The sequence below is a fragment of the Astatotilapia calliptera genome, chromosome 2, assembly GCF_900246225.1.
Source record: "Astatotilapia calliptera chromosome 2, fAstCal1.2, whole genome shotgun sequence".
In the NCBI taxonomy this organism is placed as follows: Eukaryota; Metazoa; Chordata; class Actinopteri; order Cichliformes; family Cichlidae; genus Astatotilapia; species Astatotilapia calliptera.
Window position 1 is genome coordinate 36,911,847 of NC_039303.1, and position 27,861 is coordinate 36,939,707.

A 27,861-nucleotide genomic window follows, 5' to 3' on the forward strand; every position below is an offset into this window, starting at 1 on the left:
GATTCAAAACAGAGTGAAGGAATATTTTTACTGTTTTGGTTCATTTGCAGCAGTTTCAAACCAAAAAGCTCAAACAAACTGGCTCTGCACGGCATACACAGTCCCCCAGTCACAGACGGACAAAGTTAGGGATGACGCAGTGAGAAGAACTGTACTCGGTCGGACCAACAAAGAATAGCATATCTGTAGGGAACACTTATTTATACAGCATTAAATAATGAACTGATGCTAAATCTGACTTTACAGAGAATAAATCAGCATTTCTATACAAAGAGCTCTTAAAAGGAGACGACAGAATAAAAAACCTCTCAGAAAACTATGATTTAATAACTGCTGGGATCTTGATAAATGCAGAAACCAGTTTAAAAAGCAGTCTTTCCTGTGATAAAAATGCAGCACATAGTTCCCAAACCTGTCGACAGGAGGAACCCTACAGCTGAGACTCCCTGACAGCTATTCACACTGCAGCCTCCTTTTCCTCCTGGCTCCCTTTGCTCTCCTCTCCCACTCCACCACCATCCATCATAAACCTTTGTTGTAGGTCACCACCTTGCAATCTGTTGCCATGGCAATCTCCGGCTCAAGGCAAGACACCTCGATCTGCCAACAAAAAAAAGAGAGTGAAAGAAAGCAAAACAAAGACCATGAAACCAAATGTAAGAATTGAGCTCTTCTCTCCTTCCTTTAGCCTTGAAAGTCATTTAGAGTTTTAATTAGACGCTGGAATAAAAGGATGTGGGTCGGGGCTCTGCATGTCAAGCTGTGCACATGTAATTTGAATTTTTGCACAGCTGCTCCCTGTGCCATCTGGCCTTGAAGGCAGCAGCCCGTCTAACAGTGTATGTACTGTACCTGAGACATCTGGGGGAACAGACTGATGGCCACGGGTAAGGAGAGGCCAAAGGTAACCAGGCACACAACGCTGTGGATGGGCAGCAACAGCCTGCGGTTGCTCTGCAGAAATCGCAGCCTACACAAGTCAAGGCAGAGATAAAAAAGAAACGTGAGCGTGCTGTGTGGATCGATCCCAGATGACTCCTGCAAAGCTATGAGTTATTTTTGGATCTGGAGAAAAACATCATGTGCAGATTTAGGGGAGCTATTTCTGCACGATTAGAGGGTGTGAGATTTATGTGTGTGTGAGAGAATATCATAAATCTGACTGCAGATTCTTCTTTAAAGGCACAAAATCTGCTTTACTTTTCTATTTCTTCTTATATTGTCTGTCCTTTACTCTTGTGACCTTTGACTGAATGAATAGTTTAGTAAACACTTCGGGGCACAACACATGCCAGCTTTGGTTCAGTACACACAAAGTAGTACTTGTAGTATTTGCTGTGCATTTTTAGAACAAATTCAAGCAGCCAATACTAAAAAAGAGCACAATTAAAGCAATGGTAAAGCAGTCCCAGTTTGCTGCACAATGACACAAAGCAAACTACTGTAATGGATTTATTGATTGCTGATTGTGTTAGAGTCTGACTTTGGATAACCATCAGGAGGCAAAAACATCAAAGCTGATAATACAAAGCCCTGCACCTGCCAGATTATTAAATTGTACTTTAATTCAAAGGCTAACTTAGGCTTCAACTGTTCTTTTGCCATGATTTGATTTAGTCACAGTCATACTTAAGTACTAGTGTTACTTCAGTTTTGACTAAATGGGTGGTCGCTGCATTTTCTTGTATTATAGGTTGAATAAAAAGCATCATTACCCACAACAGCATTCATAAACGTAATTATTCTATATGAGTACATTTGTTTCTTTTCATTTGCTTTTCTTTTTTGTTTGATTTGCTTTGTTGGAAAACTTACTGCATTATATTTTACATTCTGATCATTTTACATGTTTGAGGTTTGTGCTGTTACTGTTTTAACTGTGCCACATCGCTCTAGGAACTTTTGGCAGCAGCTTTATGTACTTTTCTAGACCAACTGGCCAACAACTAACAACAACTAACAGCAACAAAAGTAAGTCACTAGTTGCAACCCTAACAGGAAAAAAATCTTAACAATGTATTTCTGCACAAACCTCTCGAGGTAGGACATAATGATGGGGGGCAGGACAAAGATTGGCATTGGGAGGACCACACGTGTAAAGGCAGTTTCCATGATTGCCTGGGGATAGAGAACATTGTGCACATGCTCCATTTCAAACACTGAGTTTATTTATTTATTTTTCAGGAAATCAGATGGCGTTTGGATTTCAAACGAGAATCATGCATGCAAAAATGAAAGAGCCCTCACATGTCTCGCAGCAATTCTGGAGGATCCCACAATGTTCCCGTTGTTGTCAAGCACATCGATGCCCTCGGACAGCTCATTGTGTCTCATCAGGCCCACGTTACAGATGTTTGCACTAGCTGGAAAGGGAGAGGGAGACAGCTCAGAAATTATAATGCATTTTAACCAGAATCTGTGCAGAGACTGACAAACAACGACTGCAGCCACAGACGTTGTGACTGTAGTCTGTGCAGCCACAACACTGTGGCCCAAACCAGGACACTACCATTACTTTCTCCATTACCATCACTGTCAAATCCTGTCTCAGAGTGATGACGATGCTGAAAAGATCGTGCACGTATCAATTCCAGGCATGACTATTGTAATGCATTATTAGGTCACTTTAAATGTCCCTGAAACACTTTCAGTTGATCCAGAACACTGCAGCGAGAGCGCTAACTAAAACTAAAAGAGAAATCACATTTCTTCATTTTCAGTTTCTCTTCACTGGCTCCGTGTTATCAGAATTTAATTCTCATAAAAGACATAATCAGCCTCCATCTTATCTTAAAGACTATGGGGTGGCTGTAGCTCAGGTGGCAGAGCAGGTCAGCCACTAATCAGAAGGTCGGTGGTTCGATCCCAGGCTGCCTCCTGGCTGCATGTCAAATATCCTTGGGCAAGATACTAACCCCGTGTTTGCCTACTGGAGGTGGTCAGAGGGCCCGGTGGCGCCAGTGTCCGGCAGCCTCGCCTCTGTCAGTGCGCCCCAGGGCAGCTGTGGCTACAATGTAGCTTGCCATCGCCTGTGTGTGAATGTGTGTGTGAATGGGTGGATGACTGAATGTAGTGTGAAGCGCTTTGGGGTCCTATGGACTAGAAAAGCGCTATACAAATGCAGGCCATTTTACCAGGCCATTTAAAGACCACATAGTACCGTATTATCCTAACAGAGCATCGCTCTGTGACTGAAGGTTTACCAGGGATTTATGCTTCAGTGGGAAATCTACACCATTGGCATGTCATAACTGCAAACCTCTTTGAAACCCCACACCTACGGCATAACCCAACCTGCACTTCCTTGGAAATGTAACTACATTTCAGGTTGATGCAGCTTGCACCTATTGTGATTGGCCTATTCAGCACTGTTCATTCCTCTTATGTATTTCCGGTTACTTTTTCCGGATTGGTTAAATTACAAGAATAGAATTGAGTGAATGTACAGAGTGGTTCCCAGCATTATCAAAAGCAGAATATCAGATACAACCTTCAGCTATCAGGTCTCTCTGCTATGGAGCCAGCTAAGATTACACCTAAAATGTGCATTTTTGATTAAGCTTGCAGTTCATACTCGTGTAGATGACCCTTCACCAGCCTTTAGTTATACTGCAAAAATGTCCGGTTGCTGGGAGCTTCTAATGATGCACTGTTTCTTCATCAATCATGGCGGATGGCTGCCCCTCCCTGAATCTGGTTTCTTTCTGTTAAAAGGAGGGTTTTTCGTTCCCACTGTTGTCAAGTGCTTGCTTGTAGCGGGTAGTGTGATTGTTAGTTTCTAGCTAATATTCTAGGATATAAAATGAATTAATGCAGCACTTTTTGGTCTTTTAGTTATGAGAAACCTTTCCCATACAGCTTTATTCAGAGCTAGAAACATTCAGGAAACATACAAAAATTAAACATGACCTGATATTAAAATGTTGAAATGATGTTAACCAATTTGTACAAAGTACCAGGGTGTTCAGTCAGACATGAAGCTGACAAAGAAGAAGAAAATAGAAGCATGTCGTGGATTAATCTGTAGAACTGCTGATGTTCATGAGAATAACAAGTTCAATAATAAAAGGAATACATAAAATATCCTAGCACAATTACAAAACTCTGAAATCATTTTTAAACAAGATGTAAGATCAACCAGCAGAGGGCCACATGAAACCCACCCTCATCATAACAAAGGCTCCTTTGAAAACCTACCTACAGCTGGAAAGGGGACAAGTCTCTGTATTATCATTCTGGTGGCAGGACTCAATTTATTGGCCTTCTGAATCAGCACATTCAGTCCCACCTATAAAATATGGAATAAATATCTGTTAAATCTCGTAATTCCAAGTAAAACCAGCTTTTTATACAGCTCCACAGTGCTGCAGTTAAACATCTGCAACATGATAAAAGTTATTCCACAAGACGAACTGTATTAATCTTAAACCCACTCACTGCAATAGATACAGCACTCGTCACAGCTCCTGCGTAGCCTTGAATAAACTTGGATGTTGGTGTAGGCTGAAGAAAAACAAACAGTGTCACAACATTTGTATAGTTGGTTTTTTTAGTTTAGTTTGTATTTATTTGCATTTTTACCTTTGTCGCATTACGATTCGCATAGTTCACACAGGCATTGTGACTCTGGTTCAACCACTGAAGAAAAAAGGAAGGGAGGACATGAGGGAAGAGCCGGGCTTAAAGGATGAGCGAGTAGTGTTAAACAGAGCAGCAGCACTTTATTTTACAATGTCCCAGTGTATAACAGGTGGTAAAGCTTTGCATGTACCCAGTAAAAGTGCACTTACCAGATGTTCAAAATGGACAATAAATGCAATGATTTACAATAAGCATGTTATTTACAGTACCTGCCATATAATGGTAGACACCACAGTCTGATTTGGGAGAAGAAGGCCAATGACCTAGATGAAATCAGGGAATAGGAGCTTATTTTTGGACAAAATAAGTTCAAAATCTCCTTTCATCTGTCCCCAAATTTGACCGTGTTCTATGAAATGCATGGCTTTCATATGTGACTTACAATTGGTGTTCCAAATGGTACATAACCTGCACAGTGAAAACATGATTTTCAGTGTAGACAATGATGATACAATGGATCAACTCAAACAAGTTCAGCAAAGATCTTCATCTGAGGCCGTACCTGACATTCGAAATGGCATGAAGATCTTCTCTCCTGTGTCAGGATGAATGATGGCCTGCGTGCAGAGAGCATGAAAGCTTCCTCATGCCGCCAGCAGCCCAGAGACTTGAATGTATGAAAGGGCAGTAAACGTGGGCCGACTTACGTCCGATATAATACTTACCTGTTTGATCTTCTGTGCTTCCCACAGCTGAACATGTGAGCAATGCAATAAAACAAAAGAACTATAATTAAATATGAAGTATTATTATAATTTTCCTTAAATGGATGGAAGATGTTATTGAGTTTGCCTTTTCTATATTGTGAAAATGTACATTTTGCTGTAGCCAGGATGTTGTGATTTCTCTCAGGAACAGATTGTGTAATATTATGTCGTAACATTCACCTGAACGTCAGACACTCCAGGTGGGAGTGAGCCATGTTTGTAGTCATCGAGGAGTTTGATGCATTCGTTTAGCCGTTTCTGTCAAAATTGGAACAAGAATGAAATTATCCTTTTGCAGGAACAAGATTGTGTAGAATATAGAATTCTGTATTACTGCGGCGCTGTACCTGAACATATATAAACAAATTTATCCACAATACAGCACCTTTCCATCTGAAAATACACTTGAACATCACTTTGCATTTGACAGGAAAATATTTAAGACTGCAAAAAAAGCTTTACCTTGTAATTAATTTGGCATTTTAACAATTATTTGTTGTAGAGTTATGAGAAACCTATCCATCATGTGCACATGGCATGTTTAGCAAGTTGATAGTTGAATTCTTGGGTTTTTATTACTCCACTGTGACACCTTTTAAGATGTTCAAATACAAAATGTTTTCATGAATCAGGAATATCACTGTGAAATATGACACACAGATACAGATATATGGAGTTTTATTTATTGTACAAACTGAGGGTGAGAAATTGCAGAAAAACCCTGAGCCCCTTGCCCACACAGTGAGGGGACCTGGTGGCTCAGTTATGATGTGGAAGGGGGGTTTTCCTGGAATGGTTTAAATCCACTTGTCCCATGTTCAACTTTATCCTCTAATAAAATGTTTCTGTCCTCGTGGGAGTGGCGTCTCAGGATACCAGGGTCACCATCCAAAGAACACGAGGGGTCCCTGAATTAGAGTTGGATGTCTCGAGACCGGTCTTGGTCTCGAGACCACTTTTACGTGGTCTTGGTCTTGTCTTGGCCTTGACGGATTTGGTCTCGGTCTTGTCTTGGTCTTCCTGTCTCAGATCGACATAGTGGTCGGGAGATTTGGAGTCAACAGTATCCACGACGCACAGCGTAACGTTCAATAATGTGTCATGCACAAAAGCATCAGCTCTACGAGCCGTGCTTACAGAGCGCTTTGTAGTGAATCAGAAGAGTCGACTCCCATTGAGCGAGAGCCGCTCCTCACTTAATTTCCTTTCAGCTCTCACACAGTGGCTCAGCTATGCTCCAATCCCATAATCACATGCGAGGATATAGGATAATATCATTATGTGAAAAACAGAGAGGGTGAGAGACGCGACAGTCAAGTGGAGCATCCGTCTGTCCTCTCAGTGAGTGAGTGAGACAGTAGACGGCGGTGAGGAGGGCTGTGCGAGTGCATTGCAAGAACACATAAATATGCCCGACACCTGTAAACGAAGCAGCATCCGGCTGCAGTTTAAAGACTTTTTTGTCTCGTTCTCGGTCTCATCTCGTCTTTGTCTTGGTCTCGATACCCTCTGGTCTTGGTATTGTCTTGGTCTTGGTTTAGGCGGTCTTGACTGCAAGTCTACCCTGAATTGGCTGATGGGTACGAAAATGATGTGAATCGTATGACATGATCTTCACCATCATCCGCTCTCAATACAGTAGAACATAAAAAGGAGATTCACTACTAGAGACTAGAGTTGCACTGAAGCAGTCCTGGCAGCCCGAGATGGCTGAGCATCTTACAAAGAGACTTTGTTGTGTTTTTCCTTTAGTTTGACACCTGTCTGTACATCTAGATGTTTTAGAGAAAACGTTACCTCTGAGACAAACAGAGTGCTCGGGTCAATGATGTCTACAAAGTGTCTCAGTCGACCAAAGAACGAACCCTGGGAAAGACAGCATGACAGAGTTAATCCTTAAAAATAGCAGGAAAACATGTTTTCACTCAAATACACAGAACCAATTCCATTCGACTTGTTCGTGATCATAATAAACAGTTTTATCTGCCTCACAGTTACACTGAGTCAGCAATAGCTTCATAACATCACATGTCTGCATCCTGTTGTTTTATATTGACGGAAGAATATTTGCAAGGTCAAAACCAAGGTTCAGAAACACTGAAATGAATACACATGATCACGTTAATCTACTTCAAAATGTAATTCACAACTTCTTTGTGTAGCAGTTTTCTTATAATCATATGGAAGGAAATAATGCTGAGATGTAAAAGCAAATTATGTATTTTAAGATTAAAGTTTGGGGGAAATGCACCAGCAATCTGCACATTTACTCCAGTAAAAGTTCCTCCCAAGTGAGACTTGAAGCTGCTGGTCAAGCGCCCTGTTTTCTGTTCCCTTCACTGTTTCTACATCAGCATGCCAATTGCTAAGTATGTGTGCCAGCAATCTGAAAAGGCCCAACAGGAGCCTGTGCCAAGAGTCTCTTTGGCAAACCAGACGGGTGAAAACATGGCAGCTTCAATCAGAATCCGTCAGAGACATTTATCAGAGATGAAGGGAGGGAAACACAGCAGAATGACAGTGGAACTGACACGTCTCTATTTTCATTACCTCTCTAGCACCAGTTTCAAATTGAAATGACTGGAAACAACCTTCTGTCCTTATAAAGACCGTAGGTGTATAAATCTATCCGTATCACTGCTCTGGGTTTTCTGTCACTGCCTCGTTCCCTCATCGCATGTCTCCTCCTCTGACAGGCCATATGTGCTGCAGTGCTGTTTTGTAAGAGTGGGGCGAAGGGAGGATCTGTGTGAGGAGCCCGCGTTAATTATGCATGAGTTTCAGCTCCCTGGAGAACACACAACAAGGCTAGCAGAGATGGAGCGCGGCACAGAGCACAGACAAACCAAACAAGATTCATGCTGATTCAAGGACTGCCCTAATTTTTAATGCTTTGATGCAAAGAACTAAAAGTATTGCAGCACCTTGAACAGCCCAACATGAACTGCAGGTTACTGATGAAAAACGAACGTCTTTTTGAGGACCAGAGGGGAAAGAGCAATGAAAAACTAATGGCGAGCCGAGCTGGGGAGCCTTGGTGATGGTAATCAGTTAAAAAAAAAGATAAATATCCTGAGACAAAGACTGTTAATAAGCTGTCACTTGGGCAGTCTGTGAACAATGCAATATCCTGTACTAATTGGTGCGTCCATGAATGAATTATGAAACAGATCTGGAGGCACACTCATGCATGCAGTGCTTCAATCCTCCTAAATTAGATCAAGAGAGACAGATTGCGAGAGACAACATTCATTTGTGTCTCTTTTGGTCTTTTTGTCTCTTTGACGTCATCTTGTGTCTCTTTGTGTTGTTCTACATCTCACCGTAGTCATTTTGTGTAATGCTGCATCCCTTCCTTATCCTTTTGTAACTCTTACTTGCTGCTTTATATCTTTTTGTGGTCATTTTTGCAGGGTTTTCTTTTTTTTGTTTTTTTTGTTTTTTTTTTGGGTGGGGGGGGGGGGGGGGGGGTTACAATTTTTGCAGCGATAGCACTTCTGAACCACTGAAAGAGGGTCCTGGGGTTAAACCTGGTTTTAGGGCCACTGGGTGTGGAGTTTGCATGTTCCCCTCGTGTTTGTGCTCTGTCAGAGTGCCAGCTCCTGCCTGTACTGAAAAACACTCCAGGTTAGGTCACTCCTGCAAAACACAGTGCCTCTTGGTTAAACTGAACAGCAAGTTAAGAAATAGAATGGAATAATAGAATAATATCTGAATAATATTTGAATGATTTCTGTGTCTCTTTGTGCATTTCTTCAGTAAAGATCTGTCACATCAAATGTACTTGACCCAAAAACACTTCAGTAGTTGTGGGAAAATTTTCATATTTTCCAATATTTTTTTCTGCTGTCATGGTGGCATAATAACAACTGTATTGGTCGCTCGTGTGAGTTGAGAGAACATCAGATTTAAAGCAGTTTAGTGTGACTTTAATTTACACTCCAGGCATGAAGACTTTACTCTGTGCATTGACATTACAGCGTAAATAACTCCCTTAATACTGCTGTTCGTTAAATGGGAATGACCACAGAATAATTAGATGCGAGTTTAACTTGTCCTCAACGTGCCATCGGAGTCAACGTGAAGGACACGTTATCTGTCAGGCCTGACCACTGCAAATTAACTAACGGAGGGAAAATTCAGTAATGAGCTTCAGACATTCGTGGAAGTCCAGTAACGTCAAACAAAGTGGGAGCAACAGCAGTCTGCAGGAAGCATCCTGGGGGTAAAAAGAAAGTTTGGTTGGACTGGATTATTGAACAAGATGTTCCAACAGATTTTGAAGCCTAGATTAAAAGTGAAAATAGGAAAAGCCAAACTCAGACAGCCAGTTGAAGATTTGAGAGAAAACGACCGACGGCGAGCTCTCAGTGTGTTGACTGCAGATCCGAACAGTGATATAACCGTGCGTCGAAGAGGCGTGGAATCTCATAAAACACTGATATGGCACTGCCGACGAGAAATCATTTCCACTATAAAAACCGCAATAAAGTCAAAACTCATCCATCTCTACCAAGTTCACTAGCAGCTGGAAGTTACTGCGGTTTAAATAAAGGCAACGAAGAATCGGATCACAAATCAAAGCCAACTTTGTGCCCACAAACTGCCTCAGCATCCGGAACGGAGCGGCTGCAGGGCGGAGGATGGAGCTGTTTTCCACCGAAAAGCCTGAAAACAAAATCCCATTAACGGATGGTTAGCGGAGGGTAGAGGGGGGGCTTACCTGGTCGTATCGGGGTCTCCCGAGCTGGAATGCAGGACACGCTGCGGATTCCGCCATGACACTCAACTATTTATTTATTAATGAACTGGATCATGAACGGATTTCCAAGTACAGCGAACTACATTCAATGTGTAACTAGTGAAGCAATGTGCCGCTAAGCCTGCCGGGAGATGTAGTTTTCTCATTTGCTTTAACGCTGGCAAAGTTGAAGCGCATGACTACACATCCCAAATAATCGATTAGGTGAACGCTATTGCATAACTGTTCGGATTGATCTTGGGGAGAGATAACCGCTGATGCCACCATAGGTGTCAGATAGACCCAATTACTCATAATGTGAGGGGGCGTGGCCGGATGTCTGCAAGGAGTAATGGTCGGCCTGGAGCGACTTAATAAAGAACCAGCAGCGACAATCTATGTTATCAGTCAGCGCATTGGACACTTTCATTACCTCTTATCATTCTGTGGAGAGAAGCAAGACACTGCCGCTTAGGAAATTACTTCCATCTCAAAACACCAAGAAAAAAGACAAGAGATTTTGTTTTTTCTCCTCTTATAACGCTGATACATATGAAGAAAAATAAGAGGAAACTGAGAAAAAATAATAAATAAGCCAACTGTGGCATATGGAGCGAAATGTGCATGATAAATTCGGATAAATGACACTTCCAGCGTCACTTTCAAAGCATTCATTTTTTTCCCCTATAGTGTTACTTTGGGGTTACTTAATTATGAACACTGTTAATATGCATCAGATACCCCCCAAAATAAGATTTTAAATGCTATCTTCTACTATTACATAAGGACAAGATAAGGATACCCCTTCTCTGACTGCAATTACATTTTATCTGCTAAATTTTGTGAGCCCCTTTCTGTGTGTACAGATCTGTTCCTTCTAAACGGGAACTGTGCCAAACCTGATAAAGTCTTTGCTTTCTTATTTTACTATAATCCAGCCACCTGAAACCAACACTTCCAGAAGCACAATTACGTCGTCACTCCTGCAAAGGGATGTGTTTGCCTGGTCTGTGGAGTCATGGATGCAATTTTCTAATGAAGTTGCAGAGCAGAGGTCCCTGTTGAACCAGCAGGTTTCCACCAAAGCTGTAAAGTCAGGAGTGCCCTCTAGCGGAGATTAAAAGCATTGCTGCATGACTTACCACATACAGCACAGTTTGCAGGACGGCATTGATTTGTCACTCTGCAGACCTACTGCAGTTTGATCAGTAGCAAAAACAACATAAGTAGTGTGGAAGGTTCGGCTCATGTGCACTTTATTTTATTATATTACAGTACTGCGGTCGTGTAAAGCATTGCAAGTAGCTACAGTCACACTAGAGTGGCATTAGGTATGATGTTATTATGACAAACTTTATTTGATAGAAATAACTTATAATACTCTTATTTACTGAATGTTTACTCTGTTATCCCTACAGTAAAATGTTATAATTTCAACATAAACAGACAACAAAAGCTTAAAAATATATTAAAACATTCTGACTATTTTAGCCTGTAAAATTCCAGGAGAGGGGGAGAGCACTGAAGAAACAGAGTATTTTATTGCAAATGCAAACTGTAAGTCTTTATCCTCTTCAGTCTTTTCTGACACAAACATAAATGCTGTTTTTTTGGTCATCATACAGCAATGTTAATGCAGAAACAGTCATTTTTTTAATATAATCCACTTTGCGAAGCAGCAGTTTATGTGTTGCTACAATCTTTATTCTTAAATACAATCTAAAAATATGGTGTTAGCTCAAGTTAGCCTCTGTGGATGCATTTTTTTCACGGGACTGATAAAACAGCCTTGTGTCAAAATTGAATTGGCTGTAAATCCTACATTTTTAAAGTGTTACTTAAGCTAACATCATATTTGACCAGAGCACATCAAAAACATTTCCAGAATTTTTTTCTGTATCCTATTTTCTTTTATTTTAAGCACATGTGAAAGCAGTGACTTTAAGATTAAATTTACAACAGGTGACTACATTAATGCATAAGCATGAGTAAAAGAATTTTTTGCTTCTGCTTTGATAAAAGCTTTTTTTCTGCTTTGTCTGCTTTCTGTTTGTACCAAATTGAGATAGTAACCAGCATGCATGTTGGGTAATATCGTGTCTACATCAACAGGGCAGTATCAGCAGTGAGAAGACCTGGATGTTTGTGAGATCGGATTTGGTGGAGATCTGCCTCCAGAACAGTTACGTACTCTCATCCATAAATAACAACTTTCAATAATGCAATATCCTAGAGGCCTGAAACACACCAATCACACACTAGCACTGTCCTCACTTGTGCCTAGCACGCACTTGGAGCAGCGTTGGCGTCTGCTCCATGATCCGCAGTAACAGATTATCAATGTAGTCCTCCAGGTCTCGAACCTGTGACTTGACCTTCTTCAGCTCGGCCTCGCATTTCTCCAGCTGCGCCTCCTGCTGCTCCGAGGCTGCTTGCTGCTTCTGCATGTCCATCTCCTGCTGCAGCAGCAAGGAGATCAGCTCCATGTTAGTCAGGTGCTGGTACTGGGCTGACCTGTCCACCATCACCTCCTGCAAGACAGGTCAAAGGAAAATAAGGTTTCATATGTGAAAAATACCTGTAAACAATCATATTTAGAGGAAATAACTATATTAATTCACATTCTTTCTGGGCGTGACAGCAAATGTGTTTACCTTAGCTTAGCATAAAGAGTGAAAGTCAGAGTCTGAACTCGATTCACTGTGTTTACGTTAACCTAAACATTTCCAGGCAGCGCTCTCTAAGCATCTCAGAAAGAAAGTCGAACTATTCTTTCTGTGCCAAATGTGATTGAAACGATTGATGATTGACAGATCCCTGCGTTAAAAAGTTAAAGTGGGGACATTTTCATTTGCAGGTGGTTAAAAAAAATGACATGAGTCACAGGAAACAGTGAGGTCATCACAACAGTCCTGCAGTGCAGTTATTAGCACCACGTGCACTGCTGGTGCCAATAAATGCTCATGGAAGCGTTAAACAGTCACAAACCTAATGGCTTTCTGTGATTTACTATGGCAGGTTAATGACTTAATTCTTCCACTGTTTGCACAAAGTCAGACTCGTGCAGTGTTTTGAAAATTGAAATGGTGAATTAGAAACTAATGTAACTGTTATGAGCCAAGTTCTGACCAACAACTGACCACACATGGGGCGACATTATCCAGTGTTATATTAAAAAAGAAAAACAATATTGCTGATTTGCTAGTTAAGTTTCACCGATGCGAGAAATGCTTGAGTACAACTGTGATTTTAAATCCTCTGCAGTTTGAAACATTTCATATTTACTTAAACAGGATGCAGAAATGTAAAAGAGAACAGCTCTCCTGCAGAAACAAATAATATGCTCGTGTAAGTAGTTACAGATATGAAATTAATTCCACACTTATGCTTATCTAGGTCAAAGAATTATGCCACACCTAGAAGGCGTAATGGGATCAGTATTTCTCTCCTAGTGTTGAAGGCGATTTCAGTTTAACAGGGGGGTGTTAGGAAGCAGCTGGTGCACTGTTCCTGTGTTGCCCTGATGTGTTATTCAAACGGTCTAGAGCAGCGGTCCCCAACCCCCGGGCCTCGGACCGGTACCGGTCCGTGAGTCGTTTGGTACCGGGCCGCGAGAGTTGAGGCTCAGGTGTGAAATTTATGGTTTTTAGGGGTTTTATCAATTTTTAGCATTATTTTTTATCGTTTTTATCTTTAATTCGGTTTCCCTGGGTCTTTTCCCGTGTGTTATGAATAATCTTTTTTTTGGTATCGGTACTGGTTTTATTTTGTTGTATTTATCCGCAACACCTTAAAGGCCGGTCCAGGAAAATATTGTCGGGCATAAACCGGTCCGTGGCGGAAAAAAGGTTGGAGACCGCTGCTCTAGAGTTCCTCATCCCAATATGACAGAGAATTTATTTAATTAATAATCATCACTGGACAAAGTAAGATTACAAAGTATTTTTCACAGTACCTGACTCTTCTCAGGTTCAGCTGTCACTTGATGAGTGCTGCGTCCAGGGTTAATAGTCGACTTGAGCTTCTCCAGAACTGAACGACCCTCCTTCTTCTCTGATTGGCTAGAGGTTATTGGCTTCACTGGGTGAGGCCTGAAAAACAAAGGGGTGAGCACTAGCATTTCCACACCGGTTCAGCATAACTGCTTCTAACTGTTTTCCAAGTCCAAGTCAAATGATAGCTTGGCATTTCCTAGAGAGGTTTAACACATCTGAGACCTCACTCTTTGAAGGAAAGATATGCAGCATGTGAACATTTAACATAAAGGTTGGAGCACAGCATGAAAAGCTGCAGCTGTCCAGATCGAGTTTCAGTGTAATTTCTTTGAGCTCCATTGAGTCCCGCTGAAAATTCTAACCTCACCCCCAAAACAGCTGGGACACAAAACAGACTTTTGATTTCTGAGTCTCATAAACGTTTAATGCTCAACACCAATGACGATTCTGGCTGCCTGCCTTACTTTTGTACATGACAAAAGTACAAAAATGTAATACTTTTGTGAATAAGGTTAGAAAAAATGCATATTTTACCACTTTTTTGGTGCTGTTTACATATGTGACTCTTTAGCAGAAAAACTGGCTAAATTTAGGCACAGCAAAGTGTGAGAAAGCAAAAAGAGAATAAAGAAATAAAGAAATACAATAGGCAACCACAAACTGAAACATGAGATGAATAACATAAATGTGCAGCAAAGCCAAGAGCACTACAGCAGTAATCATCCAATCGCTTTGGATGAGAAGGCAGAACTTATATATGCAAGTGCATTCAACGAGAAGCAAGCCGGACCAGCAGGAAACAAAACTATCACAGCAACCAAAGAGTTAAAAACAACAACACATCCCAGTTACATATGTGCAAATCATGGCTATTGTCAGGTCTTCTAATTTAGTACAGCTTGTAAATAGCTACACAGGTGATGTCCTAGTGTGAGGATTCTCACCTGCTCTCCTGACGGGGCAGGTTGCTAGCTGTCTGTGTCTCCTCAGGCAAAAGTGAGTGCCGTGCAGCGACCAGGGGCTGGTCAGTGGTGAAGGTGGTAGAGTAGGAGGAGGTGTAGGGGGCCACGGCCAGCGTAGTGCTGGCTCCAGCACTTGGCCCCATGCTTGAGGGATGTATGGACGGACAGCAGACAGGTGTATCAGCTGACAGGGAGAGTGCAGACAAGATGGAGGGAGAAAAAGGGGGTTCGTGCAAAGATTGCCCAATCTTTGCCTCACAAGGGTTTCTCGAGTTTGGCGCTACTTTTGCGTGGAGGTCTTCAAAACTGATCTCAGAAGGTTTTCCTGTAACGCTGTTTTCTTTAAGACACGCTGCTGTTTTTCCTTTTAGAGATAGAGCCGATGTTGTGTTTGAGTCTCTGTGACACGTTTGCTCATTGTTGCTACATTCAAGCAAACCTGCCTGTTTATCGAAATCAAACGAGGAAGAAAGAATTGATTTAGAGGGCTGATATGATGACGGTCCTTCACTGATTTCTGAAATGTTTTGCACAAGACATAAAAACTGTTCAAACTCTCTGTCTCCACTTTTGCTTTGGCTGTTCGGGCTGTCGCTGCTGCTCTGTCGGGACACTGCCTTTGGTCTAAAACGTGCACTAACTACCCCTGAAAATGACTCCGGCTGGTTAGGTTTACCCATCTCTGCTTGAATATTGCAATTTTCATCAAAGTCCTTCTGCGTCTGGTTAAAATCATCATAGTCATTTCTTCTTTCTTCTCTGCATTCAGCAGCTGGTGAAACACTGGTCTGATTTTGAGACATCAAAGCAGTCATTTCTCGGCTTGTTACCCTGGAGTGACCAAGCGGTGCTACATTGTTCAGTTCGTTTCGATAATCACGGCAATTGTCTTGGCTGACTGGAGCTACTTTGCACAGCTTATTGGAAGATATTTCAAATGACGAATTCATCTCGGGGATGTAAGTGTCCTTCAAAGTAAATATTTCCTCAGGTTTGGTTTCCAAATGGTACACGGCCACCTGTGAATTTTCAAGCGGTTGCTGTAAAGTCCCACTTTTATCGCCAACCTCCGAGTGCGAAGACCCATCAGAATCAATAAAACCAAAGTCTGTATTATTCACATTCATGTTCAGATCTCCTAAAGTTAGCGAGAAAGAGATGTTATTGTTGGTGCAGGGAGTTTCTGCTAGGTTCGTTTCCAGTATGTCTTCTCCTGGAGTGGGAGAAATACCTAGCGCCTTGGCATCTGCATGTGAGAGAGTAGTGGGCGACATTTTCAAAAGCTCTGCAACGGATATCTCACTATCAAGAAGCATTTTAGGCCCTGAGCTCTTAGACGTGATCTCAATTCCAGTAGTTTCCTCGGCGTTCAGCGATAAACGATGACTGTTTACTTTGCATTGTCCATAATTTCTTCTACACACACGTCCGTACAAGTCTTGCTCGAACAACATCCCCCCCCAGCAATCAGTCTCGTCTTCCAGAGGTTCATATTTGAACTTTTTGAGCTTGTCTTCTGGCGTGAGCCCCGGAGAAGTAACGTTTGTGTGCGACTGGGAGTTCAGGCTGAGGGACTCGCTGGTCTCGCTGCTCGTGTGCGGGTCAGGAGATATGTTGTTTCTTTTACATTCTCCTTCTCTTCCACGCTGTAGTGAGGCCACACCGGTCTGAGAGAGGAGGTAGGCTTCTTTATGGACAGCTAGCTCCTGACCTCTATGCAGCCAGCCATCAGAATAAATCTCATTCACTGATGTTCTTAAAAGTCTCCTTGGAGGCAAAGGTGGAGGCTCCTCATTACATGTTTGCAGTTCTTGTGCATAGTTACTGTTATTGGCCAGGGGATAACTACGTTTACGAGATGAACCCGGGCAGGTTGTCAGCTTTTTTTGGGGAGGACAAACTTTTGGGGAATTGAGCCTGCTAGAGGCAAAGGCATCAAATGAGTCCTCCCATTCTCCTGTACTCTCTGACCTGGAGCAAGGGGCGGAGTGATTAGGAGAATTTGGTGAGGCCACTTTGGGCGATAATGCAGGAAGTGATATCTGCCTAGCTACTGCCCTTGGGCGCTCCCGCTTTATGGAAGCCATATTTGTGGCGCTAACTTCATGAGGAGCAGTGGGTGTGTGGGGCTGGGCAGGTAGAGTGGTGTAATGAAAGGGGGATGAGCCAGCAGAGGAGCAAGGTTCAAAAGGAGGAGACTTCTGCAACTCTCCTGCTATGAGCTCCTCAAAAAAGGGATTGCGCTGCATACGTGGGAGGAAAGGATTGGAAGGGGAGATGGGGGTTGAGGAGGGAGAGGAAGAAGGGGTGAAGACATTGATGTGACTGCAGTCATCGGGTGAGACATGACCGGAGAGAGAGGCAGAGGGAGAGGAGCACTGAGGAGGAACAGGGGAACGAGGAGGGAGGGGAGGGGGTACATCTGAGCTGCGTTCTACCTTAGGAGAAACTTCCAGCCTGTGAAGGAAATAGGGCACAATAGTCCTCTTAGTTAATGATGTGCCAGGTAACCAGATGGGGAACATTGTTGGTACAAAAACAGAAAAGATAACCAGAATACAAGCTGATATTCCTCAACAAAAGAGGGATATTCCCGCTTAACGTCAGTCTTTAAACTTCACGAGGTTCATGACAGACTTATGGAAAGAGTAACGTAAAATAAAACAAAGAAGCAAAGCACATCTGCAAAATAATCAAGCAACGAAAAGTAACTATCGCACTTAGCCATTCAAGCACCAACTGCACTGGCAGCTATTCTGTTGGGTGAGCTCGTGTCAACATGGAATGATATTCTTCACATCCTTTTTCAAAACCACTCACAGAAAGAAACACACTCTGGGTAGAAAAACTGGCAATGCAGGAGTGCTGTTTGTGGAAAATATAGCATGAGGTGATGGCACAGCATGGTTGTAAGATGGAAAAAATTATGATTTAAATCAATTCCATTTTCAAATGAGCAGGCAGAAGAGTGAAGGCTGAACCCAGGACACCCAACTGAGCACAGGCCTCTGTTGCGCCTGGATCATCAAAGTGTCTGAAGCGCAGACACGAGGTCGTAAATGAGCCCAACTCACCTTGGTTTGTTCTGGGATTCACTAGAGCCAAACCAGCCTCTGAGCCTCCCCTCTGATGTGGAACCAGCATGGCTGAGTTCTGACTTAGATGGGAGAGAATCACTCCTCCCTCCAGAAAAGAACGTCTTTCTTAGCTTCTTTCCTTTGTCAGCTGATTCAGCAGCTGACGAGACCGTCATTGCCTGCACAGGGCAACCCCCTATCTGAGCTTCTTGAATAGAAGTAGACGATGCCTGAGCATCCTTTTCTTCCTCTTTTTCCTCTTTCTTCAGTTTGTCAAAGGACCAGCGTCGGCCCTCTGCAAAGGAAGCTTTGTCCTCACTTCTTTTGGTGAGATTCTGCAGCGAGCGAGAGAGCGGGGAGCATTTTTCCAGCAGAACCAGTTTGGACGAGAGCGCTCCAGAACCCTTTGGGGTCGATGGCTCAGAGTCATAGACATGGCTTCCATTTATACACAAGGATGACTGGGACTGAGTCATGGTCTGTCCCTTGAGTGACTCGACTGCAGGATTGGCTCGAGGGAAGGCCGTTGTGATCTTACTAGCTTCATCGCTGAAGGCGCGCTTGTGAGTGAGAACTTTTGTGGTGTGCTGACTGGTGAGCACTGTTGAAAAGATGGGAAAAACAGGTTAATAAAACTAAATAAGGACTTCTTTCATACATCTTTGTTTTTATTTGAAGACAAACAAAGCTTTGTGTCTGTATAAGGCTATGTATCTGAATCTGTATTTTGAGGAGGATCCTTGGTTCTTTTTTTTTCTTTTTTGGTTTGAAGCGGTAATGTTTGAGTTTTTGCCACTAGGGGCAGCAAAGATCACACTATTTCTGAACATTTACAGTTTTTTCTGGATGCTTAAACCCTAACTGTGATTCCTGTAGCACAATCTCTAAAACTATTCAGACTTATAGCAAAACCACTCACTGAGTTTGCAAAACTAAAAGCACAAAAACTGCTTTGCACTCAGTTTGCAATTTTGTAACACACACTTTGCAAAACTGTAGGCACAATTCACTGCACAACACTCAATTACCAAATTTCCAACACACTCCTAGCAAAAGTACACACATGTATGGCTATCATTAACACTAACTTGCCAACTGTCTGGCACACTTTCACATGTGAAAACTTTTTTAGATAATTAGTTCACTTTGCAATCAGCCTAAGCACTATAATACAGGTAAGCTGCGTGTGCGGAGTACAATGGAGGGAGCAGGAAGAGTGAGAAGTAGAGGAGGCCGAGGAAGAGGACGTGGAGGTGAAGAAGTAGGATGAAGAGGACGACAAGGACAAGGAGGAGCAAGAGGAAGACGAGGAGGGGGGAGAGGAAGATGAGGAGGGGGGAGAGGAAGGGTAGGAAGAGTAAGAAATAGAATTGCTGATGACATCAGAGCTACAATAGTGGACCATGTAATCAACCGTGGAATGACCCTGAGGGTAGCTGGCCAACGGGTCCAGCCTAACTCGAGCCGCTACACTGTATCAAGCACCATAAGGACATCTTGAAATGAGAATCGGTGAGTACAGTCACTTCGCACAAAGATTTGTAGCACTGCCATATGCCAATGAGAAACACACCAATACCATTGATGTAAAAATACTGAAATTGTTACTTTACAGAATTGCTAGATGACCAGATGCTGGGGGCAGAGGAAGCATGTTCACTGCAGACCAAGTAACCCATAGAGTCATTATGGCGACTGCAAATAATCCTATACTTGGAAATAAACACTTGTGTTTGTTTTGATGTACTTGAAGTTTGGATCCCTCTATGCTTATGGATCTATGACAGAAGTATGAGCTCACACTGACATAGCCTACCTTGTGCACAGAGAAAGCAAAAGCCAGATGTGTTTTGTATTCATACCATCAGTGTGCAGTTGGCGCATTGTGTGCTTAGTAGATGATGGCTTGTGTGTACTGTTTGATACGGAAACACCATTTTTACGAAGGTGTGGAGAGTTAATCTGGCTGTGTTTGCTTTTGCAAGAGAACTAAAATGTTTTGATGATTGGGTGACAGGTTTTCTTATTTGTGTGAAGAGTTTTGCAAAATTAGCCAATAGTTACAAAAAATGTGCTTAAGCAATCAGAAAAAACTGTAAGCAGAATGGTAAATGCCTTCTTACTTCCTGATACAGCTGAGGCCTAAAAGTAATTGGACAGTTGATTGACAAGCAGTTACATGACCGATTGAGGCCTGTTCTCTTGTTATTTTATCATAAATTGAGCAGATAAGAAATCCGGAGTTAATTCCAAGTGTTGAAAGTGCATTTGGTATAATTTCAACTGGAACTCTCATCATGAATTCGATTGAGATATTGATGAATGCGAAGGAAATGATCATTTGGTTGAAAAACTTAAATAAACCTATCAGAGAGAGTGAAAAGAAAACCCAAGGACAGAGAAAAATATGGAGAGGACTCGTGATCTGAAGCATACCATCACCTGTTAAACAGGCATGTATTTTGGCCACTGGGACTGTGTCACTGTTGTTTATTGATGATGTGACTGCTGATAGAAGAGCAGGAGCCCAAGAGTTTCTCAAGGCAAAGAAACTGAATATTTCTTGAATACAGTTTGATAAACAAATGCAGAGCTGAATGCAGACAGACCCACAAACCAGCAGTGATTAAAGGCAGCTCCAGTAAAGGCCCAGCAGAGCCTTTCAAGGGAGGAAACGCAGCACTTAGTGACATCAGTTGGTATTGGACTTAAGGGGGTCACTATTTGCACTATTTCCACTTATTAAAAATAACTGTTATATTTAAAATTCAGTCAGGTTTTCAATTAATTTTAAGGTTGCATTTTAATGACAGCTAGATTGTTTTTCACAATCCAGACTGAAAAATACAAAAAATGTATCAAATACTTATTTGTATTTAATCATATGCTGATATCGGGCATTGCTCATATCTAGACGATGGTCCATACATAGTTGGAGTTGCCTTTGAAGCCAGTCAACAAATATCTTAAGTTTTGCGTTTGCACCATTATTCAGGGAAACTTTGGGCTGTGTAGCTTCTAAGTAGCGATGGCATAGAGATAACTGTCTGTTCCCTTTTTTGTGCTTTTTTATCAAAGAAACAGCCGCGTTTATGAGGAGAGATAAAGATTACTAAGATGCATGATGAGATATGGAGGTCATTCAAAACAAAACTATTTTCAGATCCTGATGTCTCCTATGTCCTGATCAGTACAGCCGCTGCACACAAATCTAAAGAAAATCCGTGTTTGCTAAATATGCTGTATATTTCATATAAATGTGATTTTTTTCATCTGACTTTTATTCAATAAAAATAAAATGTTTGTGATGTTAGAGTAGGTGGAATTTGTGTAGCATGGCTGCTAGAAAACAGAAAAAAAGGTTTGGTTTTTTCTTTAACTCTGCGTTATGCACTTGAACTATTTCAAAGCCTACCTTTTTTTGCTAAATCTGTCTCCCCATAGTGAGAGTCAACCCTCACTTTGCTAGTGTAGATGGGGGAACTGGGAGGGTCTGACAGCAGATCCAGACTGGGTGGAGGGCCAAGGTTATCACTGGCCATGGAAGACAAACTACTCTCTGAAGCCAGAGACGAACACGACCTGGTGTCCGACGACTTCCGCAGCTTGCCTTTGAAGAAATCCTTCATCTTGCTCCTCTTCTCCTCTGCTACCTCCACATCACGCGATTCCACCACCCCTACGCTCTGTTCTCCAAACGGCTGCCCCAGGGATCCCGAAAGGGCGGCGTAACGGCCCGGCACGATGGCCGATGAAGACTCCACGTCCCCCCTCTTCCTCCCTGTGACACGATCCTTGAGCTTTCCAAACGCAGAGCGAGGTTTGTCCTTCATGGTGAGGTCGAACATGCTGGCTGTCATGTTGTTGCGGGTGAACTGGACTGTTATCTGGAGCTGGCCACGTTCCTTCTCCTTTCTTCCTGCCTTCGAGTTGAGCTTGAACCACCTGCAGAAGTAAAAGAAACAGAAATACAATACAGCACGTGAGCAGGATACTGTTACCATATCTGGTTAAAGGTGAAATCAGAACTTTAGCAACAACAACAAAAAAACAAAACAAAAACAACCATTTCCTTTTGGCAAGCCCTTCGAAATATTACATAACCTGAAAATACTGGTTCAGGGATTGTGTCAAACTGCCTGGGAAAAACTGTTTTGTAAGCCTCAGACAGCAGATCACCACTCAAATTCCTCCAGATCTACCCACCTACACCTGGTATGCACGTATGGACAAAAAGACATGGACAACATGAGAGGTCAACTAATAAAATCCTTCCTCTGTTCATGCCTCCTAAAGTCTTGAGACTTGACCAGAGAAGATGTTACAGAGCCAAAACTAACAGCAGGAATCCAGCATGAGTTTCACAGAGCGTAGAGAGAGAGAGGCGAGAGGGCGGAGAAGCCACAATTAAAGCCAGATGTGCTGTATTGCTTTACTCCATTCTGCTCTTCAGTGTTAATAGTGGAAGAGTATCACACCAATGTCATGCATCCAGTTATGCCACCTGTGCCACAGCCGAGCTCTCGAATGACGGAATATAAAGATGAAGGTGGGTAACACCTAAAGATAAGAACCTTCTTCTGCTCACATGGTTAAATTTAAAGTAAAACCAGAGCCCTTTGGATTGGGAGGAGAATCTAGCCTGTAACATTTTGTTGGTGTCTTTTCTTCAACTGTATTACTGAAAAACAAAAAGTAAAGATAAACAGCTTTTGTTTTAAAAAAGGAAGCCAGAGTTAATAATCTGCAAAAAGCATTAAAATAAAATAATACTGGAGCTTTTGTGACAACTTGACAGCCAACAACTGGATGCAGAAGTCCTGCAGAGATTCTCCAGCTTGGCCAGGAAAGACAGTGGGTTTGATTATAACAAATGCGCTTAGTGCGATACACTTCATTTAGAGCAACTGTAGTCTTGTTTGGCCAATATTTTGGCCTTTTACTTCAACTGGTTCTTATCTTATCCTGAATATAAGCATTAATGGGTTTCTTTAATGGGAACCTATTTACAGGTCATGTTTTTATTCTCCTACAAGTTGGAGAAAATGTCTCCTTTGAAATGATGTGGGATAAAGATGGAGGTCTTCTGGCTACAATGGATCTCAGTGAAAACTGCATCTCATCTCATATTTCTGCGGTGCATTGTGGGAACTGCTGCTGGAGTATCTCTGTATCGGGACAGGGGGCCAAAGAGCCAGCGTGTAACGAGTTTTAAAGGCTTGGCAGCTTTCTAACCTCTTCGTCATCCTGCAAAAACAGCACATTTGATTCCACTGCTAAAGTCTCCCGTGGAAGGAGCTGCTGCCTTTTGGGCTGTAATGTTGCACATGACTGATAATCACTGCTGCGTGAGATGGGAACTATTCCCAAGAGCTTTCATGAACTACATGCTTTTAATGAAGACCTGAAAGTTGCACATCATTCTCCTGGAAAACATATTTAACATAATCTTGTCATAGTCTGACAAAAAAAGAAAAAGACACATCACTTCTTTGTGGCACTAAACTGAAAACAACAACACGTTTGGCAGGCAAGTTGCACTAATAAAAAGCCAACCTACTCATCTCTTGGACACACTCCATCATGAAATATCTTATCAAGAGGTATAATGGTTTGACCGAGAAACACATCCAGCCCGATAAGCACTCGGTGCATGACCGTGAGGACCAGGTCCCCGCTCCCCGGGGGGTAGGCGCTCCGGCCGCCATCCTCTAGGATCCCGGGAAGCAGCTCGAAGCAGCACTCCTCGTTCCACACGGGCACCTCCGCCTTCTCCACGAGGCCGGTGGTGTACTTCTCCTTCCCCACCTGGATGATGGTGTAGAGGTAGCGGCTGCCATGCTTGCCCTTGGTTCGCAGTCCCTTTGCGCGGAGGACGGTGACATTCACATGAGTGGGCACCCATCTCTGATCATCGTCCAGATCTATCAGTGACATCATCTTGCACCGCTACAAAGGGGCCCTGCGTGTGCGACAGCAGTCGTTAATTTACTTAGTGGCGTGTTTTATCAGTCGATTAGGAGATCATCCCCCTTCACGCTGTGCTGGAGTTTCCGCGCTGCGCAAAAAAACCCTCTGCAGAAAATGTCCAAAGTCGGCCAAGCCTCCGAGGGTTTATCCGAGGTCACTTTCCAGACAGCAGACTCGGCTTCTCCTCAACTTCCAGCTTCGCATACTACCATGACTCAATAAATGCAAATCCCGTTAGGTGAGCTGCGTGCTCAAATCATCCATGCTCGGCTCACGTCGCATCAGTTAGTTTACAGTCCACAGATCTGCCCAGCGTTTACGGCCCGCCCTCCTCCACGGGCCCGCAGACAACCAGAGAGATGCCGCAGAATTAAAGAGGAACACCCAACAAAGCTTCATCAGATCCACCGACGCGCAGAAGCTCTGCTCAGAGCCGACGTCAGTGCGTTTGAGCCAGAAAGACCAGCTTCAGCAGCTTCGCTTAATATGCGGGAAATGGATTTACTGAAGTTTCTGGGCGGAACCTTCTGTCAAAGCCAAATATTCTGCAGCTCATCCTGTTTTTCTGTCTTTTAGTGTGTTCGCCTGTTGTTTCCAACCAGACTTCAGGTCTAATTTGAGTGCAAGCTGAATGTAAAATCAGTTATATGGGCCTCCAGGTCACAAATTACTCGGGTTTTGTAAATGGCAAATGAAAACTGATCCGTATAATTTTAACTATTTATACTCCTAAAAGTGATCAAACATTTTTTAATGTATGAAAATATATTGCTAGCTGCTTTTCCTGTGAGAGCTCTACTTCCTAATATCAAAAATAAAAAACAACAACAATAATTAAAAAAAATGATATTAGTTGGGATAAAAAATCCTTTCCCGAGGACATTATCCTGGAGCTGCAGCGCCATCTAGTGGACTTCAGAGACAGGTCAGTCATACATGCAGTTTACACAACTCAGACGCTGTAGACTTTCTAATTTTATGCGCTGTTTACCACAAACGGATTCCTTGATATCTCGGTTACATTATTTCATTGTTGTAAAAATGCTCTCATATTTATGCAGCTGAAGTTTACCTGGCTTACTGTGCCTAGAAAAAAGTTAATATAATATTACGTTAGGTGATCATGTCCCTTAAGCTACAATAAACCATTGAATCACAAATGACTGATTTAAATATTAACATATAGGCTGTTTAACAATAGCCAAATGTTCGTGACTGTCCAAGGAGGTTTTTTTGCTTCCTTGCTGAGTAAGTCTGAAGTTTATGAACTTCAACGTCCCCCACCTTAGGAAAGGATATTTTAATTTGACAGCAAAGAAATTTAAAACAAAACATGAATGTTATGATATATCTGGTGTAATAAGATGATATGAAGTCACCTGGCAAACACCTAAACGGACTAAAAGGACATTTCTGCCATACAGTCAATGACAGCTGACGTGGTTCCCTAGATTCTCACCTGACACTTTGGAAAAATGACCTGCCCACCCTGCCTTCATTCCCTACCTAGATTATTAATTAATGGTAAATGGCCTGTATTTATATAGCGCTTTTACTAGTCCCTAAGGACTCCAAAGCGCTTTACATATCCAGTCATCCACCCATTCACACACACATTCACACACTGGTGATGGCAGCTACATTGTAGCCACAGCCACCCTGGGGCGCACTGACAGAGGCGAGGCTGCCGGACACTGGCGCCACCGGGCCCTCTGACCACCACCAGTAGGCAACGGGTGAAGTGTCTTGCCCAAGGACACAACGACCGAGACTGTCCGAGCCGGGGCTCGAACCGGCAACCTTCTGATTACAAGGCGAACTCCTAACTCTTGAGCCACGATCGCCCCACACATTGGTTTTGCTGTGCACAAGCACACAACACATCCTGTCATCCTCTCTTTTTCTTCAGATTAGCTATGATGATGTTTTTAAGCTTACCACTCTATTGTGCACACGTACTGTTTGTTTTTTGTATTTTTTTAAGCGACTCCCTTTCAGCCAAATCATTTTCATGAAGTCCCTGCAGTTTTGTATTTCTGTAGTATCTCCCACAGGATTTTGTGGCTTGTTTAAACATTTCCATTTTACAAGACTTCTATTTCATCCCTCGTCTGAATTATGCACCTTTTCTTCTACTACACATATATTACAGCTAATTACACTGCCGATTCATAAAATTAAGATATAAAATATGATGTAGTGTTATAGCTTAAGGAGCGGGACAGTAACAGGTGTTTCTATTATTCATTCAGTCTTTTTTTTAAACAAGTAAAAAGCAGCCTGCCTAAGAAATTTTACAGTCTCCGACCCACATATGAAAAATACTAATGTCAAACATTTATAATGCTTTCAACATTTTTTAGGATAATTTATGTATTTAAATTATGTACCAGCTGGTTTATTATTAGTTATGTGGTAAACATTAACATTTGTTAACAATAGCTGTATTTGTCAATGATAGATCTCTGATTGGCAGAACATAAGAAGTTAATACTGAAGATGAATGCTCTTAGTCTCCTTCTTTGTTGCTTTGGTATAGTGAAATGACCTGTGATTGGATTAAATGTATAATGTTTGCTTTTCTTGCCAAGATCCCAGCCGGCACAAAAGGCCGTCTTTAACAAGTACATACAGTATTAATCCAGCAGATGGATCACTCTATTAGAAAATGGATTTGACAAACTTTAATGTCACAAAGATAATACTGTTTCATAGAGAGATAGGATTCAGGTATTATTTTATTTATTATAAATAAAAAACAACAGAAACTATATCTGTAAAAACCCAACTGATGTTTCACAGTGTTGATAACAGCCACTTTGAGGGTAAAGGAGTAAATACAAACCAACGCTCACATTCAGAACAGCAACACAACAACAGAATCCGACTGGTTTAAGGTTTCTGTGGCACTTTTCTACTTGGCTTTTTAAAGAGGGAGAAGTGGTATTTCAAAGACACCTCACACAATAACTGTACTTTATATTACACATTTACACAGCACTGTCAACTTGGCGGACTGACCTAAGAAATCTGGTACATTCAAACGCAGAAAACAGTGTCATGAGGTGAAGTCAATGAGCGTCAAATAAGCACAAAAGAATAAAAGTGGTTGAATCCTGCACGTGGACTTCTCACTTTAGGATTGCCTTGCCTACAGTAAGACACTTAAAGGTGCAAATTGGAGAAGTTGCAGGAAAACGATGAAGTGATCACATTTTTTCCACTTGGATTGACGTTTAAAGAAACTTTAGACCGACACACAAACGAAACACATTACAGGATTTCTGACACACATCTTTAACACTTTACACTGTGGTGGTCTCCAAACGAGTTTAAGGCATTATTATATGGCAGCTGCCTTAAACCAGATGTCTTGATCAATGCCGACATGAAATGCTCGAGTACGGCAACACTGTAATAAGGGAATGCTCGCGAAATACCGCAAATTCTCTTTTAGCTGAATTCCAAATTTTCAGAATGCAAAGGAAAAAAAACATTGATGTAAAAAATGCAAACATTCAAATAAAAAGATACAGCCTGATTAACATTTCCCAGGCTTCCATTTTTTCCTTAAATCTGCAATTTTTGTTTATTATGTGGAAAAAACATCAGTATTATATCACTGCTACACACAGTAATTCAAACAAGAAATGTCATGTGTCCTCTGCAGACGTGAGGAATTCTTACAAGCCAAAAATGGAAGTTGGGTCAAAACCAAACTGACTTTTTACATTTTAGCAATTTCCAATATAGTGCTTTTGATTAACT

At 42.1% G+C, this 27,861-nt stretch overlaps 2 protein-coding genes across 4 annotated transcripts; both read right to left on the reverse strand.

Moving 5' to 3' along the window:
* Window positions 1–292: 292 nt before the first annotated feature.
* sfxn5b (sideroflexin 5b) lies at window positions 293–10,531 on the reverse strand. Of its 2 annotated transcripts, XM_026146540.1 has the most exons (14): window positions 10,072–10,531; window positions 7,146–7,214; window positions 5,529–5,606; window positions 5,307–5,333; window positions 5,144–5,198; window positions 5,024–5,049; window positions 4,851–4,904; window positions 4,582–4,638; window positions 4,438–4,503; window positions 4,198–4,288; window positions 2,248–2,363; window positions 2,033–2,118; window positions 853–970; window positions 293–600 (listed from the first exon to the last, which is right to left on the reverse strand). In XM_026146540.1, exons 1-14 carry the CDS (start codon window positions 10,126–10,128, stop codon window positions 523–525), a joined length of 978 nt encoding a protein of 325 aa, XP_026002325.1. In that variant the 5' UTR covers window positions 10,129–10,531; the 3' UTR covers window positions 293–522. The 2 variants fall into 2 exon arrangements, with proteins under 2 accessions (XP_026002325.1, XP_026002335.1); XM_026146550.1 differs by lacking the exons at window positions 4,851–4,904; window positions 5,024–5,049; window positions 5,144–5,198 and having other exon boundaries at window positions 10,072–10,530.
* A 792-nt stretch (window positions 10,532–11,323) lies between these two features.
* Window positions 11,324–24,804, reverse strand: rab11fip5b (RAB11 family interacting protein 5b (class I)). Of its 2 annotated transcripts, XM_026146565.1 has the most exons (6): window positions 23,684–24,802; window positions 21,539–22,068; window positions 18,121–18,724; window positions 15,029–17,503; window positions 14,045–14,180; window positions 11,324–12,620 (listed from the first exon to the last, which is right to left on the reverse strand). In XM_026146565.1, the coding sequence occupies exons 1-6, from the start codon at window positions 24,061–24,063 to the stop codon at window positions 12,360–12,362; spliced, it is 4,386 nt and encodes a 1,461-aa protein (XP_026002350.1). In that variant the 5' UTR covers window positions 24,064–24,802; the 3' UTR covers window positions 11,324–12,359. The 2 variants fall into 2 exon arrangements, with proteins under 2 accessions (XP_026002350.1, XP_026002359.1); XM_026146574.1 differs by lacking the exon at window positions 15,029–17,503 and having other exon boundaries at window positions 23,684–24,804.
* Between the last annotated feature and the right edge of the window lie 3,057 nt (window positions 24,805–27,861).

Coding starts and splice junctions, on each gene's coding strand:
- sfxn5b (XM_026146540.1), bottom strand. CDS start 10,128: ATGGCGGAATCCGCAGCGTGTCCTGCATTCCAGCTCGGGAGACCCCGA. Junction 4,289..4,437: donor CGAGTGCTGTATCTATTGCA/GTGAGTGGGTTT, acceptor CATATTTTATAG/GTGGGACTGAATGTGCTGAT. Junction 2,119..2,247: donor CCAGAATTGCTGCGAGACAT/GTGAGGGCTCTT, acceptor CTCTATCCCCAG/GCAATCATGGAAACTGCCTT.
- rab11fip5b (XM_026146565.1), bottom strand. CDS start 24,063: ATGATGTCACTGATAGATCTGGACGATGATCAGAGATGGGTGCCCACT. Junction 17,504..18,120: donor GAATCCCAGAACAAACCAAG/GTGAGTTGGGCT, acceptor TTTCCTTCACAG/GCTGGAAGTTTCTCCTAAGG. Junction 12,621..14,044: donor CTGAACCTGAGAAGAGTCAG/GTACTGTGAAAA, acceptor CCTGTCTTGCAG/GAGGTGATGGTGGACAGGTC.